At 43.6% G+C, this 18,248-nt stretch overlaps 2 protein-coding genes across 4 annotated transcripts; one reads left to right on the top strand and one right to left on the bottom strand.

Annotated features, from left to right (window-relative positions):
* The first annotated feature begins 1,070 nt into the window (after window positions 1-1,070).
* KLHL11 (kelch like family member 11) lies at window positions 1,071-11,411 on the top strand. 3 transcript variants are annotated; one of them, XR_005983216.1, is made up of 3 exons: window positions 1,071-1,724; window positions 5,995-7,653; window positions 9,561-11,411. XR_005983216.1 is itself a non-coding variant. In XM_041726391.1 (2 exons), the coding sequence occupies exons 1-2, from the start codon at window positions 1,180-1,182 to the stop codon at window positions 7,574-7,576; spliced, it is 2,127 nt and encodes a 708-aa protein (XP_041582325.1). In that variant the 5' UTR covers window positions 1,071-1,179; the 3' UTR covers window positions 7,577-11,411. The 3 variants fall into 3 exon arrangements, 1 of the variants encoding a protein (XP_041582325.1); XR_005983215.1 differs by having other exon boundaries at window positions 9,558-11,411; XM_041726391.1 differs by having other exon boundaries at window positions 5,995-11,411.
* Window positions 11,408-17,905, bottom strand: KLHL10 (kelch like family member 10). Its single transcript, XM_041726392.1, has 5 exons — window positions 17,508-17,905; window positions 15,039-15,528; window positions 13,688-14,305; window positions 12,215-12,364; window positions 11,408-11,991 (listed from the first exon to the last, which is right to left on the bottom strand). The coding sequence occupies exons 1-5, from the start codon at window positions 17,699-17,701 to the stop codon at window positions 11,617-11,619; spliced, it is 1,827 nt and encodes a 608-aa protein (XP_041582326.1). The 5' UTR covers window positions 17,702-17,905; the 3' UTR covers window positions 11,408-11,616.
* Between the last annotated feature and the right edge of the window lie 343 nt (window positions 17,906-18,248).

The raw sequence follows: 18,248 nt of genomic DNA, 5'->3' as shown, positions 1-18,248 counted from the left end.
CCGCTGCGCCACCCAGGGATCCCTGGATCTCAGGATTGTGAGTTTGAGGCCCACCTTGGGTATACTAAAAAATAAAACTAGAAAAATTATGAATAAAAACTCCATCTTCTCCCCTCAATCTGTACCACTCCCTTTCTTAGTGAATAGGAACCAAGCTCTACTCAGATACTCAAGCCACAGAGAGTCATCCTTTTCTACTCCCCTTCTCTCTGGTTGCCACCTCCTAGGGATCTTATCCTTTCATTATCCCTCTTATCTACTCATACCTCCTCTTTTAACTAGTGCCACTTTTTCATTATTTCTAGAGCTACCAGTGATATTTTAAAACACGCATCTGAGCCACTCCCTTGCTTAAAACCCCAAAGTAGCTTTTATTCATCTTTTTTTTTTAAATTTTTTTGTTAACTTTTATTTATTTATGATAGTCACAGAGAGAGAGAGAGAGGCAGAGACATAGGCAGAGGGAGAAGCAGGCTCCATGCTTGGGAGCCCGATGTGGGATTCAATCCCGGTCTCCAGGATCGCGCCCTGGGCCAAAGGCAGGCGCTAAACCGCTGCGCCACCCAGGGATCCCTTATTCATCTTTTTAACAAGTATGCATGGAACAGTAAGTATGAATCAAACCCTACGTAAAACACAAGCATCTCTTTTAATCCTCACAGCCATCTCCCAGCGTAGATACTATTCCGTTTTAAGAAGATAAATTAGATCAGAGGCACGGAGTGGCTTCTCACCCTCATCCACTTACTTGGGGCTCGGTCTCAATCCTTTTTTTTTTCTTTTCTAATGTTTACTCTAAACCCATGCTAACTCTAAAAATCCACTGTTGCCACCCGAGACACTAACGATGGGTGATGGTCCGGGGTGGCTCCTGTTCTACAACACGGCCACGAGGAGCATATGCCTTCGTGAAGGGGAAGGAGACAAGCCGCGCGCACACACACACGCACACGCACACACAACCCACCGAAACTCGGGTGGGACGTCTGCGGACAGCAGCACCGCGGAGCCCTGTCCAAGGTGGGACGGACAGCTCCGGGCGGGGGGCGGCCGCGCGTGCGCACACCCGCGGCGCCGGCTCCGCCCCGCGCCCACTATTTATTCCCAGAATCCCTCTGTGTCGCACCAGAACGGCTGGATCGTTCCGAGCCTGCGGAGGTCGGGCGCGGCGGCGTCAAGATGGCGGCGGCGGCAGTGGCTGCGGCGGCGGCGGCGGCAGCGGCCGCGTCGCTGCAGGTGCTGGAGATGGAGAGCATGGAGACGGCCGCCGCCGGCTCTGCAGGGCTGGCCGCCGAAGTCCGAGGCAGCGGCACGGTGGACTTCGGGTCTGGGCCCGGCATCTCTGCAATGGAGGCGAGCGGGGGCGATCCGGGCCCGGAGGCCGAGGATTTCGAGTGCAGCTCTCACTGCTCAGAGCTGTCCTGGAGGCAGAACGAGCAGCGGCGCCAGGGCCTCTTCTGCGACATTACCTTGTGCTTCGGCGGCGCGGGAGGCCGCGAGTTCCGGGCCCACCGTTCGGTGCTGGCCGCCGCCACCGAGTACTTCACGCCCCTGCTCTCGGGCCAGTTCTCGGAGTCCCGCTCGGGCCGGGTGGAGATGCGCAAGTGGAGCTCTGAACCCGGGCCCGAGCCCGACACGGTGGAAGCCGTTATCGAATACATGTACACCGGGCGCATCCGCGTCAGCACGGGCAGCGTGCACGAGGTGCTGGAGTTGGCCGACAGGTAGGCGGGATGCGGAGGGCCGCGCGCCGGGCCGTGGAGATGCTCGCCCGCCGAGGGCCGCGTCCGTGGAGGAGACGGGAGGCAGTGCCTCCGGGGGGGCCCCGAGGGGATGCATTTGTTCGATACTTCTGGAGCGTCTGTCGTGCGCTCTGGGGCAGCCACTGCGCTGGGTACTGAAGATGCAGCCGGCCCGTCTGACGAGGGCGCCCTGCTCTTGGGGAGCTCAGATTCCAGGTGGAGGGACAAAGGCAATGAAAAAGAAAGTCTGCGTGTAATCAGTGCTGTGTTGACATTTGAAAAGGATGAAAGGATAGTGATTGGGTAGAGGAAAGACCTTTCTGAAGAGGTGACATTTAAACCGACCTCCAAACGATGGGAAAGACCTATTGTGCAAAGATGGGAAATGAGCATTCCAGGCAGATGGCTCAATGGCCCTCATGCAGGACCCAGTTTAGCTTAAAGAACTAAAGGAAATATCCAGTGGAGCTGGATCTAGTGGGTGAAGGGTCTGTGAAATGCATTGAAATAAAGGAGTTTGATGATTTTTTTTTTTTTTTTTTTTTTTTTTTTTTTTTTTTTTACTGTGGTGGGAAGCTGGGCGAAGAAATTTTCTGATTTGATTATTTTTAAAGATGATTCTGCTGCTGTGAGAAATGGACTGAAAGGGATAGGAATGGAGGCTTCAGAGACTGGTTAGGAAGCAGGTGAATGCCATTTTTAGAGACGTCTGTTGTGGCAGTATTGTGTTACAGGTACATTATTTTAACGAATACCTATTGAGTGCCTGTGATGCGACAGACGCTGGGTTCTCAGATGCTAGGAATTCAGTGGTGAACAAAACAGACAAAAGTCCCTTTCCTCATTGCACTTACCTTGGTAGATGGACAAGTAAAGTGAATAGGTGTCAGATTGTTACAATTTTGATGAAAAAATACAGCATGGTAAGGGCATATAGAAAGTGCTGGTGGAGAGGAATTGTGTTTTTTAATTGGGTGCAGAGAGAATGCCTAATGAAGAAGACATTTTGCAAAGAACCAAAGGAGATGAGGTAAAGAGTGTTTCAGGTAGGGAGCACAGGTGGAAAGGCCACGAGGTGGAGCTTATCTGGATGTTAGAGAATAGTGGGAGGCCAGTGTGGCTAGATCAGATGGATGCAGATAGAGAGGGGTGGGAGAGACCCTTCAGAGTGGTGATGGGGATGGATCTAGATTCCATGCAGTTCAGATTCCAAAGGGTTTGCAGCCTGTGGAAGGACTCCCAACTCTTACTCTGAATGAGATGGGAAGGTTTAGGGGAAGAGGAATGATGCAGTCTGATTTGAAGAATTTTACTTTGGGGGCAGAGGAACAATGCAGTCTGATTTGAAGAATGTACTGTGTTGAAAAAAGAATGGGGTGGTGGGGAAGGAGCTCCTGGGGCAGAAGCAGAGAGATGAGGTTGTTGGAATGGTGGTAGAGGCTTGGATCAAAGAAAAGTAAAGGTGAGTAGTGGGTCAATTCTAGATATGTTTTGAGGGTATAAGGGACAAATTTGCTGATGGGTTTGATGTAGAGTGTAAGGGAAAAGACTGCTAGTTTTTTGATCCAAGCAGTTGAAAAGATGGAGTTATTTATTTATTAAGATGTGGAAGAGTGTAGGAAAGCAAGTTTGGGAAAATCAGGAGTTTGTTTTTGGTCCAGGAAATGTCTGAGTAGGCAGTTGGATATAAGAACCTTAGGAGAGATTGGGAGGAATAAGGCATGGCATATAGATGGTAATCTCATATCATGAGATTGGATGAAATTACTTAGGAAGAGAGTGTAGACATAGAAGGGACAGGATTGAACCTTGGGGTTCCAAAAGATTAGAGGAACCAGCAGAGGAGATGGGTCACACAGAAGCCTTAGAAAAGGGTGTAGAGGAGGGAGGGGGTAAGCCAATCATGTCAACTCTGTCAACCATAATAGATGATTGGATTTGACAGTAATAGAGGTCCTTGATGGCATTAACAAGAGCCATTTAAGTCTTCCTTTAAAGAGCATCAGAATAATGATACACATGGAAATGTTTGGAGAAGAGTCAGGGGACGTTGTTTTCTCCCTTGTAAGATAGGAGATACTAGAGCTTGTTTGTGTGCTGGAAAAAAAAAAACAAAACGAATCAGTGGAAGAGGAGAAATTGATGTTACAGAAGTGGGGGAATAATTGCAGGAGCAAAGTCCTTAAAACCAAGAATGGGACAGAATCCGTGTTTAAAATGGAAAAGTTGGGCAGCCCTGGTGGCGCAGCGGTTTAGCGCCGCGTGCAGCCCGGGGTGTGATCCTGGAGACCTGGGATCCCGTGTCAGGCTCCCTTCATGGAGCCTGCTTCTCTGCCTGTGTCTCTGCCTCTCTTTCGCTCTCTCTGAATAAAGAAATAAATAAATCTTAAAAAAAAATAAATAAAATGGAAAAGTTGGACTGGGAAGGCAGAGTGCAAGCAGATTGACCGGGGGGGAGATGATGTTTCTGCCTGATTGCTTTTCTCCAAGCACAGGGGTGGGTCATCCATTAGAAGGTGAGGAAAGATGGGTGCAAGTATAAAGATTTTGCTTATTTTATTATTTCAAAGCAAAAGGGTGAGGGGCAGAGGGAGAAGCAGACTTCCCATTGACTAGAGAGCCTGACATGGGGATTGATCTGAGCTGAAGGCAGATGCTTAACCAACTGAGCCACCCAGGGACCCCAAGATGAAGGCACGTATAGATCTGAGAGAGGGAGGTTTGTTGAATGAAAATGGATGAACATGGTCATTGCACTCAAGCTGTGTTTGTGTCTGTCATGTGGTCTTGTTTTTCCATCCCCCCCCCCCCCTTTATAGGGGGAATTGGAGGTGAGGAGAGAAGGCCCCAGGCAATTTACTTAAAACTCTTAACTTCTCTCCATCTGTCAGCTGCTTGAGCAGCTGCCTTGTGTTAGGCACTGTTTTAAGTGCCTTGCAACCATCACATCTAATCTTACGCATCAGTTCTGAGGCAGCATCCCTCTCCTTACCACCCATATACTCTGTTGATGATACCTTCCTTCAAGGGTACTTACAAGGAAATAACAGGAAGTGCCCAGCACATGACGAAGGCCTGGTATATGATATCTGTTGTTTTCATAGAGCAGTGTTTCCAAACACCCTATCCAAGGGAATATGTGTCAAATGTATTTGGGTGAGGAGACAACTTCTACTCCGCTACATGCCAAACCACTTCCATACATTTGTTATTGTTGTTTGAGTTTGCTTTGCACCCCTACTTTTAATGAGAACCCAGCTCAGGCTGCACCCTCAAAGCACCACCCCCTGCCCCTATCATCTGCTGCCCAAGGAGAAAACTCTGGTGAAAAGGAGATTAAAATCTCTGACACACACACAAAAAAAAAAAAAAAAAAAAAAAAAAAAAAATCTCTGACACAAGGCCTCTACTGATGTTCTTTCTGATATTTGAGGAAACAGCCTCCCAGGAGCCACAGTTCCTGTACCATGTAGTTAAGGCTCAATAAAGTCTCTTCCAAGATCCTGCCTCATTAAAGAAAAGGCTAGTGACTGACGGGATTAGGACAGGAATAGCATAGACAAATTAGGCTTGGGATTTGCCTTTGCTAATAAAAATAAAGTGTGGGACTATTGTATTTTTTTATTAATTTTAAAAATTTTAATTCCAGTATAGTTAGCATACAGTGTTATATTAGTTTCAAGTGTACAACATAGTAATTCAACAATTCTATACGTTACCCAGTTCTCCTCACGGTAAGTGCATTCCCCAGCCCCCATCACCCATTTCAACCTCCCTCCTCCCCTATGGTAACCATCAGTTCTCTATAGTTAAGAGTCTGTTTCTTGGTTTGTATCTTTCTGTCTTTTTTTTCCTTTGCACATTTGTTTTGTTTCTTAAATTCCACATAAGAGTGAAATCATATGTATTTGCCTTTCTCTGACTATTGTACTTTATTAAAGAATATGTTCCAGAAAACCTTACATTATGAAGAACTCTCCATTGTGTATATATGATACATATATAATGTGTCATATATAATTGTGTATAGACTATATAATACAAATAATTTAAAGTATATATAAAGATGACTATGCTTTTAAATATACTTTGCAGTATAAAAATCCTTTTTAATTTGGGGGGATTTGTCTTTTTTCAAATGTTGGGTGTAAATTAAGATGAAGCTTACCATTTTAATTTGTATAATTCAGATGTTCTCAAAATGCAACCGCATAAAATATGCACATTTGAAAATTATTTTTCTTGATTTTAGGTTCCTTTTAATTCGTTTAAAAGAATTTTGTGGAGAATTTCTCAAGAAGAAACTTCATCTCTCTAATTGTGTGGCCATTCATAGCTTAGCTCACATGTATACCTTGAGCCAACTTGCACTGAAAGCTGCCGATATGATACGGAGAAATTTCCACAAAGTAATTCAGGATGAGGAATTTTATACTTTACCTTTCCATCTCATTCGAGACTGGCTGTCAGACTTGGAAATTACGGTTGATTCTGAAGAGGTTCTCTTTGAAACAGTTTTGAAGTGGGTTCAGAGAAATGCTGAAGAGAGAGAAAGATACTTTGAAGAACTTTTTAAATTGCTCAGATTATCCCAGATGAAACCTACTTACCTTACTCGGCATGTCAAACCAGAGAGGCTGGTGGCCAATAATGAAGTTTGTGTCAAATTGGTGGCTGATGCAGTAGAGAGGCATGCTCTGAGAGCTGAGAACATACAGTCTGGCACCTTCCAGCATCCCGCTTCTCATGTCTCATTATTACCTCGCTATGGGCAAAACATGGACGTGATCATGGTTATTGGAGGCGTGTCAGAAGGAGGGGATTATTTAAGTGAATGTGTGGGATATTTTGTCGATGAGGACAGATGGGTAAACCTGCCCCATATTCATAATCACCTTGATGGACATGCTGTTGCAGTAACAGAGTCCTATGTGTATGTTGCCGGATCAATGGAACCAGGGTTTGCTAAAACTGTGGAAAGATACAACCCAAATTTGAATACATGGGAACATGTTTGTAGTCTGATGACGAGGAAGCATTCTTTTGGGTTAACAGAGGTCAAAGGGAAGCTCTACAGCATAGGAGGACATGGCAACTTTAGTCCTGGCTTTAAAGACGTGACTGTTTATAATCCTGAGCTTGATAAATGGCACAACTTGGAATCAGCACCAAAGATTCTTCGAGATGTCAAAGCGCTAGCCATTGAAGACCGGTTTGTGTACATTGCTGCCCGCACTCCTGTGGACCGGGACACAGAAGATGGATTAAAGGCTGTAATTACTTGCTATGATACTGAGACTCGACAGTGGCAAGATGTGGAATCTTTGCCACTTATTGACAATTACTGCTTTTTCCAAATGTCCGTGGTCAATTCAAACTTTTATCAGACAGCATCATGCTGTCCTAAGAGTTACTCTTTAGAAAATGAAGAGGCAATAAGAAAAATTGCCAGCCAAGTTTCCGATGAGATCCTTGAAAGCTTACCTCCAGAAGTCCTAAGCATTGAAGGAGCAGCTATCTGCTATTACAAAGATGACGTTTTCATTATTGGAGGCTGGAAAAACAGTGATGATATTGACAAACAGTATCGGAAAGAAGCCTATCGATATTGTGCTGAAAGAAAGCGGTGGATGCTTCTTCCTCCCATGCCACAGCCGCGTTGTAGAGCCACAGCTTGCCATGTGAGAATTCCATACCGGTACTTGCATGGCACACAGAGATATCCTATGCCTCAAAACTTAATGTGGCAGAAGGACCGGATCAGACAAATGCAAGAAATACATCGGCACGCCCTAAACATGCGACGAGTGCCGAGCTCTCAGATTGAATGCTAGGTTCTCTAATAGGTGCAGCTTAAAACAGTTGTACCTGTTTCATGAGGCTGAGGATACCCAGACTGTTACTTGAAAAAGTATGTCGATAACTTATTTTCTACCTAAACTGATTATTGCCCCATATAAAGGAAATATAGTTAAAAACTGAAGAATGGGAAACTCGATTTAATATGTGGTAACTTTTGTTGGTTTGCAGTCTTTTTCTGTCTTTGGTTTGTGTGGATATGCTAGCTTAATAGATCTTATTAATGACAAGTGGAAAAACCAAGTATAGTCACTTGGGTGTTTTTCTGCCAACAAGTTAAAACTCCTTTGTCTTAGGGACTGTTTTGAACGTGCTTTAAGCAACAATTTTATTTGCACATTTACTTTGATATTCCTTTTGATTTTATTTCCTGAATGGCCGATTTTGAAAAGGGCAGAATATGCATTGAGCCCTCATCTGCAGGAGGTATGTGCAATAGTGATACTGAGATTTGAAGGGAAAAGCACAATATTTCAGCAAGATGATTTCAGAAGATTTGCATTGATATTTTGTTGTATGTGCCTATCTAGAAGTGCTAGTTTTATTTCTAGAGGAGATGACTGATGAGAAATTTGTGATTGGCTCATTTTTAAAGTGTTTTTCATTCTTCAGCAACTGTTACAGCCATCACTTAGAGATGATGGTAGTTGACAAGAATATTGATCTTTAGCTGATTGATTTAATACAGAGGAAGTTATATATGTGAAATTTGTTTCTTTAAGAAGAAAAGTATTGTAGACGGAGCAATCAAAGGCATTAAAACATTTAAATGCCTTTTTCAGGAGTCGCAGGTTTATTTGAGGATAAGTTAATGAGTGTAAATAATGCCTATGACAATCAACACAATGCCTTCAGTTTTAAATTTTCCCCTAATGTATATTGTATAGAATCCTTATTCCTTTCTAAAAGAAACCTTTTCCAAATGCGAAGGAAGGGACAATTTAGAGAACTGTTGCTAAAGAGAAGCCGTATTATTTCTCAGCCCTAGTTGTTCTAGTATTTTATCCTGTTGCCCTAGACTTTTATTGGAACTTTGAACCTAGAATACCAAATTTAGGTACACAATTATGTCTCTTAAAAATGTATTGCTTTAGTTATCTTTTATTTTTATGCATTCTTCTGATTCTCTAACACACTCCCAAGCTTTAGCCTAAAGGACTTCTGCTCTAATGGTTTGCAAAAGGGATCCATTATATGTTTGTTTTGGAATACCTATCTCCTTAGACATTCCAGAATGCAGTTCTAGAAGTTGAATTCGAAGTGCAGTGATTATTTTTTCCCTAGTCCATTATATTAGCCTCATTATTATTATATCAAACATCAAAAGAAAAAAAAAAGTACAACCAGAAATATTGGCTCTCAATTTGCTGCAAGACTATTAATATTTACCTCTTGGACTGTATACTAAGAACTTCCCTGAAATTTCTAAATTAGCATCCCTGCCTAGGACAGTTTTTCAATAAATGTGTTGGAAATCTGCTTTAAAACCATTTCTTTTAGATTGGAGTGGAGGTAGTAAACTTCAAGTCCTGTTTCTGTAGGAGGATATATTATCCTATGCCACCTCCTCCATTTTATCAATTTCCATTTGTAGTTATTTTGATAAAAGCCATTTCTGAGAAGTGCTAATTCTGAGTTGAGAGAGGTCTATGCAAGTGAGACAGAAAAGCTCGTTGAGTAATATTCTCCTCTCTGATAGATGCCGCTAGCTAGCAGACTTCCTTTTCTTGGTGATGGTGAAATAATTCAGTAGTGCACTACAATGGTAGTTTCTCTCCAGAAGGTGTGATGTAAGATTTTTGGATCTTATCTCAGAGTTGTCTTCTGAGACCATCGTTACCAAGTTATTTGGGGGGTGGTCTTTTTTCACGTGATGTGACACGTTCTAACTCCTCTTAAGATTTAGGTATAATCTGGTTTTGAAAACTTGATTGAAACTGTTGTTTTTTAACTCAGCAGGCAGCCTAGGCCATGGCTGAAAAGAAGTGGTAAGTCCTTCCTTGCATGATGATGTGTGCAGGTTTTCCTGACAACTCAATTTCTAATTTTCATATTTGAATTCACGTGTGACTTCACATCAATAACTTGTGTTTCTGAAATATCCTAACTAACTTGTTAATAAGGAAGGAAACCAGATTTGCTTAAATCTGTTCAAGGCTGACATTCTGAAATCTAAACTGGAAATAACTTTCAGAGTATTTGGAAAGGTTCTGACTATAACCAGCCTAATGGCTTTTTGGGAAGGAAATTTCCTTTTTGATGAAAACTTAGAGTGTGTTTGGTAATTTAAGCAGTTAAAAATATAGCTTTAAAAAAGACAGCATGTTTTCAAGCAAACCTGTTGTTGTTACTGTTGCTTTTGTTTATGTTTTGTGGAAGGAAAAGACAAGAATTGATTATACCAAAAAATAATACCTATACATAATTTCGAGTGCTACTTATATCTTAGAATGGATATCCTTTAATTATACCTACCACACCATGGTATACAGAGAAAAAAATCTGTGCTATACATTGAGAATGTCAGTCATGAGCTTAGTGTTTAAGTAATACAGCTCACTTGCAGTTGTTTGCATGATTAGTCTTGTATATCTTGATATCCAACTTTGCTTTTGTTGTGCCGATTCAGAAATATTTTGCTAAAAAAAAAACCCTCAAAATTCATTGACATCAGTTTTGTTTTGATCACTTAGTTTTATATAGTATTGTTGGGACCAAAAACTTTTAAAATATTGACTTTTAAAAAAAATACAGAACAGAGGTTTGAAGATGGAAAGATAGTGTTTATCAAAGATTTGTGTGCTTTTTTTAAACTCTTCAGGCTGCTGGTAATACATTTTCTAGGGCACACTTTTTTCTTGTTTCTGGACTAGTGTAGCATGTGGTATGTTTACTTCATTCTCTGCTTTATAGTTCTAATAAGACACTATTCTGTAGGTAGACAAGTAAGCTAAATTGTATATTTTAGTTACTTGGCCTAATCAAGCATAACTAAAGGGACTTTTTTTTGTACTTTCCTCAAATTAAGCTTAAATAAAAAGGGTATATTGGCCACACTTCCTGTCTTTTGAAAGTCCACAGAATTGTGAAGCAAGTTCTCTGCCTCCACTAGAAAAATAGGGTACTTATTGGTTACCATTTAACTGTAGAATACTTGAGAAACAGTTCAGTCTCTCCTTTAATTGTCAGACATTTTGGCATGGTCCATCACTCCAGTTTGTCACTTTCTTGAGAATGTCCGTTTTTGTTGTTATAATGCCTACATTATAACTTGTTCTTGTCATTGGAAACAAAACAGCTCCTAGTTGAGTAATACAGTAACAATAACATAATATAGTAGTCATCTTGCTTCAAGGAACTTAATTAGGTAGCCAAATAACTGCTTTGTTGATTACCTTGGTAGGGCTTTTGTCTTACTCTCCGAGCATCACTACGGATGTCTGACATTGAAGCACATACAGTAGAGCACTTGTTAACTTAATCCTCCTGCATAATGCACTTGTGAAAAATTAAGCTTGCTAGATGTTTGAAGATTATGATCCATGTGCCTAGGGCTCATTGAGTTATTTGTAAAATACATATTTAGGTCAAGTTGGCACACAGTGAGTTTTTTGGGCTATCAGTATCCAAGCCCCTACTCTACTGAAAGTATAATCTTGGCTCTCTCCCTTAAAGTCAGAGGAGATGTAGAATTTAGGATGCTTTGAGACATTACATTGTAAAATAGCTTGTTTTATGTTCCTGAAGCTATCTCGTTCTGTGTTGATGCTATTGTCTCAATGTAAGTTACAAATAAACGTATTTTTTAGAGCTGGTTTGCACTGTGTTTTTTTCCTTTTTAATGATGCACTGTTGGATATAAATGCTTTCTGCCTTTCCTCTTACTCCCTCCTTCAACCCTTGGCTCCCTTAAGTTGAACATTTTCCAGTACTCTTACAAGTTTAAACACTGTATTTATTTAAAAAAAGAAGTAATTCTTATTGCTTAGACTCTTTATTAGCTAAATGAAGAGGCTCATACAGGTAGGGTACTTGTCGAAGCGGAGTACTTTACTTCATCTCGCAGTGCTAATCCTGTGAAGTTGTCCCGTCTAGCTGCATATTCCCCGACGTTGGCCAGCCCTGGCACCACACAGCAGCTCAGAGCGCTGCGATAGATGCTCATGTCATGGGCGTCATACCACTCGTCCGTCTTTTCGTCATAGCACTCCACATTAAAGGTGGTAGTGAAGCCATTAAAGCCGCCCACCACAAACAAGAGGTCGTCTACCACCTCGATGCCAAAATTGCTACGAGGATTAAACATAGTGGGGATTGTGCGCCAAGTATTAGCCACTGGGCTGTAGGCTTCTGCACTCCTAAGTCGATTTGCTCCATCAAAGCCACCTACCTATGGATGCAAGGGAAACATGGTTGACTGTTAGCCATTACTTCTGTTAAACGAGGAAGAGGCCTTCTTTGGGGGTTGGGGTGGGGAACCAGTGATTTCATACCTCCCTCTTTCCACTGTTTTCCACAGAAAAAATGCTTTTCAACTTACCAATAACAGCACAAACCTATTTGTGAACAAAAAATCTAGGGTTATCGTTTTGTGTGGTACAAGATAAACTCACCGCATATACATGTTCTCCATAAGCAATTACACCTATTCCACTCCTCCTGCTTCTCATGGGTGCTATGACTGTCCACTGATTACTCTCAGTGTTGTACACTTCTGCTGTAAACAGACACTCATTTCCGTTAAAGCCACCACATATGTAGACCTGTGTGAAGAGAGGCACAAGGGACACCTGGGTGGCTCAGCAGTTGAGCATCAGCCTTTGGCTCAGGGTGTGATCCCAAATTCCCCGGATCGAGTCCCACATTGGGTTCCTTGCGTGGAGCCTGCTTCTCCCTCTGCCTGTGTCTCTTCCTCTCTTTCTGTGTCTCTCTTGAATAAATAAATAAATACATAAAATCTTAAAAATTACCTCTGAGGAGTAGAAAGAAACGGTATGTATGATGGGACCCCTCTGATGTCAGTCTGTACAATGTTTCTTTTTTCTGTGTATGCATATGTTGCTTTTTATTTTTATTTTTTTAAGATTTTGAGAGAGGAAACATGAGCAGGAGGATGGGCAGAGGGAAAGGGAGAAGCAGGCTCTCTTGATCCCAGGACTCCAGGATCACGACCCTAGCGGAAGGCAGACACTTAACCAACTGAGCCACCCAGGCACCCCAGGAACCTGGGATCTTGACCTGAGCCAAAGGCAGACGCTTAATCAACTGAGCCACCCCATACATTGTTTTTAAAATATATATATTTTTTATTAATTTAAATTCAATTTGCCAACATACAGTATAACACCCAGTGCTCGTCTCATTACATATCCTCCTTAATGTATGTCACCCAGTTAACCCTATCTGCCTACCCACCTCCCCTTTTTTTTTCTTTTTCTTTTTTCTTTTTAAAGATTTATTTATTTATGATAGACATAGAGAGAGGCAGAGACACAGGAGGAGGGAGAAGCAGGCTCCATGCCGGGAGCCTGATGTGGGACTCCATCCCGGAACTCCAGGATCACGCCCTGGGCCAATGGCAGGCGCTAAACCACTGAGCCACCCAGGGATCCCCCCACCTCCCCTTCTGCAACCCTTTGTTTCCCAGAGTTAGGAGTCTCTCATGGTTTGTCTTCCTCTCTAATTTTTCCCCAGTTTCCCCCTCTTCCCTTCCACTAATATTGCTTTTTATTTTTTAATGTAGTCTTTAAAAGATTTTATTTATTCATGAGAGAGACACAGAGAGGCAGAGACACAGGCAGAGGGAGAAGTAGGCTCCATGCAGGGAGCCCGATGTGGGACTTGATCCCGGGACTTCGGGATCACGACCTGAGCCAAAGACAGATGCTTAACCATTGAGCCACCCAGGTGTCCCTCATATTGCTTTTTAATGAGTAAAATTTTAAAGGATCACTACAAAGGGCCACTCGGTCATTTGAGGACAGTACTGCAAAGTGAGTATTGCCTCTTCTATTTTCCATCCATCCCCAAAAAACAAAGAAGAGCATTGCTTCTGGACATGTTCTTGTCCCCTTCCTCATCCTTACCTTCCCGTAGAGTGTTGTGGCACTTGCGTCGCTCCTCTGCTCGTGCATAGGGGCAATGAGCGTCCACTGGTTGGTCTCTGGCTCATAACGTTCAGCAGTGTTGAGACGCACATAGCCATCAAATCCTCCCATGGCATAAATGAAATTGCTGAGGACTGTCACGCTGACATAGCAACGTCGGGAGTGCATGGGGGCCACCTGATGCCACGTTTTCTTGACTGGGTCAAAACGCTTAACGCTATTGAAATAGTCTACACTATCGAACCCCCCAATGATATAAACGTAGCCTTTCAAATAGGCTGCCCCGTGGTAGGCACGGGGACTCTCTTCCTCACAAGTGACATTCACCCATCTGTCTGCCCGAGCATCATATGCCTCAATGGCATTGGTGGGGCTCCCACCACTCCAGCCACCAATTGCAAATAGAATGGCATAGGGCAGGCGGGGCCTGGTGAGTGGGTTGGTGAAGTCAGAATTAGAGGGTCCATTCATGTTTAGGTCATACATGGCCTTTAGGGCATTGATGATTACTGGCTTGCATTCCTCACTATCTTTGACATAGTCGTTCATCTTCACATTGTTCATGAAGTACTCAGCATGCATTAGGGCCAAGCGAACCTAAGAAGGAAATACAGGAAGTCAGATGAGGTGAGGGTACCTGGAAAACCCATCTCCACAACTCCCTGTTTACAATCAGCCTTTGAATTGCAGCCCTTTGAACTACATATGAATATGCAGTCATATTTTGTTTTGTGTTTGAAATTTACAGCTCACAGTTTCAATATTTGTTTTTCAGAGGTGGCATACATTTGGATGCTGAGAATGAGCTAGATAGAAGGCACCTCAGTGGTCACAGAGCCAGCCCCCTCCTTGGCCACCAGGCAGTACTATTAGACCAGAGAAAGCTGTGGTGATTGTTCAGTCATTGAACATCTATGTTTCTCTATAAAATAACACAAATTAGCACCAAATGGCTGTAATTGTGTATAATACTCACAGTTTGGTGTCTAGTCCCACTTCTACCTGGGGTTTGGGGAAACTCACAGAATAAAAAAAGGGTGAACGGAAGGCCCTTTAGAATTCTTTTGAAGGCCTTGCCATCTCCTGCCCCACTGCCAGGGAGAATTTTGGTCAAAGAATGTAAGTGGGGTGGAAGCAACTAGCAATGCCAAGGGCAAAGAAAACTGCAAAATTCCACAGAACAGTAGGCGATGCCTTCTATATAAGTGTATGTAAATACAGCCCCCGGAATCTGCCAAACATCTGAATATGGCTCTTCGCATAGTCCCTCCGGGATTAATGAACCCAACATGAGCAATTAAGCATCCCACAAAAAATAACTAAACTTGACCTTGGGAAGCAAAACTGAAATATGCTGCTTCCTATTTTGGGAGTCATGAGAAATCCATTTTAAAATGGCTTCAAATACAGCGTCTTCTTGTTTGACGTTGAGCTCATCTTTCTCAATGATATCTTTCAGCTCAGTGACTGAGAGCTCTAAAAACTCAGCGGAGACTTTCACCATCTCCTCAAAGTTGTGCAGTATGAACATGTAGGCCTTCTGCCTCAGCTCGGGACAGTAGTAGTAGTCCGTGAATTTGCAGATGCCAATACAGTTATCCAAACACAGCTCCGACTTGAGGAACTCACAGCAACCCCTGACGATACCCATGATGTTAAATTGGTCTGCGGCTGCCAGCAGCTTCTCCACGTTGTCTGGTGTGATCGGGACGGTCCGGGTGTACGCATATTCAATAATCAGCTTCATCATGTCAGGGGAAATGCCAGGAATGTTGTATACCTTCTTTTCAGTGTTGTTCCAGCCACTTGTAAACAAAGCTCTGGAAGAAAGAGAGAAACTAGCAGAGCCACTGAAACATTTCTCTCCAGTTTGCCAGGTTCTCCCTCCCCACCTTTTGTTTTTGTTGAGGAGAGTTTGGACATTTCCCAAATAGTGCAAGGTGAGTAGCCTGGAAATAGATGGGTAGGAGGGAGTTAGACCTGTGTCTCTTCTATCTGAATCTTGCTTAAGGGAATTAAGCTTAAGCAATATGCTTTTGAAATAAGTACCATTCAATCAACACACACTCAGGATCTGATGGCTCCTCACCGCTTACTGCTACCTCCTTGGTCCAAGCCACCATCATCTCCTGCCTAGATGATTGGGACTAACCTCCGAACAGATCTTCCTGCTTTTGCCCTTCGATGCTGCCAGAGTTTACCGTCATACCCCAACCACCTTACGAGTTTACATACCCCTTGCACCCTAAACTTTCCACCGACATCCCTTCTTACTCAGAGTAAAATACAAAGTCCTTCCCAGGGAGTACAAAAGTCCTCTAAGATCTGGACCAGTAATACCTCTGGCCACTTCCTCCCACCTTCCCCCTCCTTCCGTTCCAATCCCACTGGCCTTGCTTGCCTTGAATACACCAGAGGTGCTTCATTTTTGGTCCTTTGTACATGCTGCTGCCTTGGCCTAGAAGGCTCCCCACTGCAGATCTCCATATTTCTCACTCCCACATCCCCCTTAAAGTCTTTGCTCAAGGGACACCTGGGTGGCTCAGTGGCTGAGCATCTGCCTTTGCCTCAGGGCATGATCCCAAGTCCTGGGATCAAGTCCCATATCGGACTCCCCACAGGGAGGCTGCTTCTCCCTCTGCCTATGTCTCTGCCTCTCTCTCTGTGTCTCTCATGAATAAATAAAATCTTTAAAAGTCTTTGCTCAAACGTCACTTTGTCAGAAAACATCATCCTATTTAAAATTGCCACCCTCCTCTCCCTACTTTCCCTTTTTCTCCCTAGCACTTATGATCTGCTGTTTTTTATGTATTGAGTGCCTATTCCTCCTACTAGGAGGTGAACTTCATGAGAACACAAATGTTTATCTCTACTCCTTGTTTTATTTCTAGTACCTCGGATAGTGCCTGTCACAAAATAGGCACTCGGTAAATAATTATTGACAGTGTACTATTCCAGAACTATTTACTGGGCTCCCACTGTATAGCTAGGTACTTTTTTTTTAGGTGTTGAACAAGACAGAAGTCCCTGCTCTAACAAATTTTTGCTTCCTTTTTCTAGGTTGCTTCAGGGAATATGGGCTTGGAAATCAGAGATTCTTCTCTAGAGCAGGAGTTTGCGAACTTACAGCCTCTGGGCCAAATTTGGCCCGCCTCTTGTTTTTTGTACCACCTATGAGCTAATAGTTTTTTTACTTTTTTTTTTTTTTTTTAGAGAGAGGGAGAGAATGGGCTGGGGGGCAACAGATGGGGCACATTTATCATATCTTCATTGGAATTGATTACTCAAACATTTTTAAGCTCATGAACAAAATAGCTCTGCCACTTTCTAGGTTACAGTGTTGTGGCCCAAACTCCCTTTATCTTCTGATAAACATTTCCTCGGTGCTTTCCCGCATCGTCCTTCCCATCTGCTCCATCCTTATTAATTTATCACCCTGTTTGAGATAGTCTCTATTGGGATGGGGACACGAGGGGCAGCTAAAGTGGCACCTGTCATCTAGGTTTAAGTAGGAAATCCAGTATGGGTGTCCAACCTTCCCAAAGGTTGGTTTGGGTGAGAATCAAAGGAAAAAAGCACCTGGCCCACCAACAGTTGGTTGAAATCCAGTTGAAAAGCAGAGAGGAGGCTCTGGCCCTAGTTGTACCTCTTCCGAAGACAAAGGAGCCAGGCCACAGGAACCCCGAGTTTGACAGTGTCCCTAACTTAAGATGGTAGGGGGTGGGAAACGTGAAATGAACCAAATGTCTCAAAAGGAGCCCCAGTCCCCTTTTGGCTGAGCCTGGCCACCCTGTTATACCTAAAGTAGGAACTGCAGCTACAGAGGATGTTCTTGTGGGCATTGAACTCAAAGCCATTGACCTTGATGACCACGTCGCAGAGCTTGCCCTCTAGCCTAAGCTCGTTGAAGATCTCACAGGTCATCGCACTCATCTTCCTCTCCATGTGAGGCTGGTGGAAACGTGTGGAGGCCGCCGTGCTCTCCATCTCCATGGCACCCTGGGACCAGCGGAGAGAGGCTGCTGTCCTAGGGTGTCGGGGAGGGTTGTGGGGGGGCCCTTTAGCCTGCTGTCGCTCCTTTTCCCTACTACATCTTTCATATAGGGCCCATCAGGCAGCCCAAGTTCCAGAATCCTGGGCCTGCAATGAGATCACTCTCAGGATTGTGCTCTCGGGTTCTGGAACCCTCTCCTGTCTCCGTCCTTCTTTCAAACCCCCCCCCACCACCACCATTCAGGCTGAAGACCACCCCACACCTTCCAAGCCCTTGAATCTGGAGCGGGTCGGTGACCATGACACCACATAAGAGTTTTTATCCATTCTAGCTCCTGTTGCCCACTTGAGTTGCCCAGTTCTGTATCCTGGTAGCATCATCTACCTTCTTCCACTGCTAGGCAGTGGCTCCCCAGACACTGAATTCAAGGAAACTGAGTCAGAGGAGGCAGAAGGAAGGGAAGCTGCTGGGGAGTTAATGCTGGCCCAGCTGTCCAGGGCCTTCCTGTGCTGCAGACTTGCGTTAGTGGCTCATGATCTTTTGCCA

The sequence above is a fragment of the Vulpes lagopus genome, chromosome 12 (assembly GCF_018345385.1).
Source record: "Vulpes lagopus strain Blue_001 chromosome 12, ASM1834538v1, whole genome shotgun sequence".
NCBI classification, from domain to species: Eukaryota; Metazoa; Chordata; class Mammalia; order Carnivora; family Canidae; genus Vulpes; species Vulpes lagopus.
Note: the sequence above shows the minus strand (reverse complement) of the source record. Positions and strands in the feature narration are given on the sequence as shown.

Excerpts from the sequence above, each read along its gene's own strand:
- KLHL11 (XM_041726391.1), top strand. The coding sequence starts at position 1,180 with ATGGCGGCGGCGGCAGTGGCTGCGGCGGCGGCGGCGGCAGCGGCCGCG. Across the intron at positions 1,725-5,994 it reads GTGCTGGAGTTGGCCGACAG|GTTCCTTTTAATTCGTTTAA; the intron begins GTAGGCGGGATG and ends TCTTGATTTTAG.
- KLHL10 (XM_041726392.1), bottom strand. The coding sequence starts at position 17,701 with ATGGAGATGGAGAGCACGGCGGCCTCCACACGTTTCCACCAGCCTCAC. Across the intron at positions 14,306-15,038 it reads TTTCAGTTTTGCTTCCCAAG|GTTCGCTTGGCCCTAATGCA; the intron begins GTCAAGTTTAGT and ends TTTCCTTCTTAG. Across the intron at positions 12,365-13,687 it reads CCACAACACTCTACGGGAAG|GTCTACATATGTGGTGGCTT; the intron begins GTAAGGATGAGG and ends CTCTTCACACAG.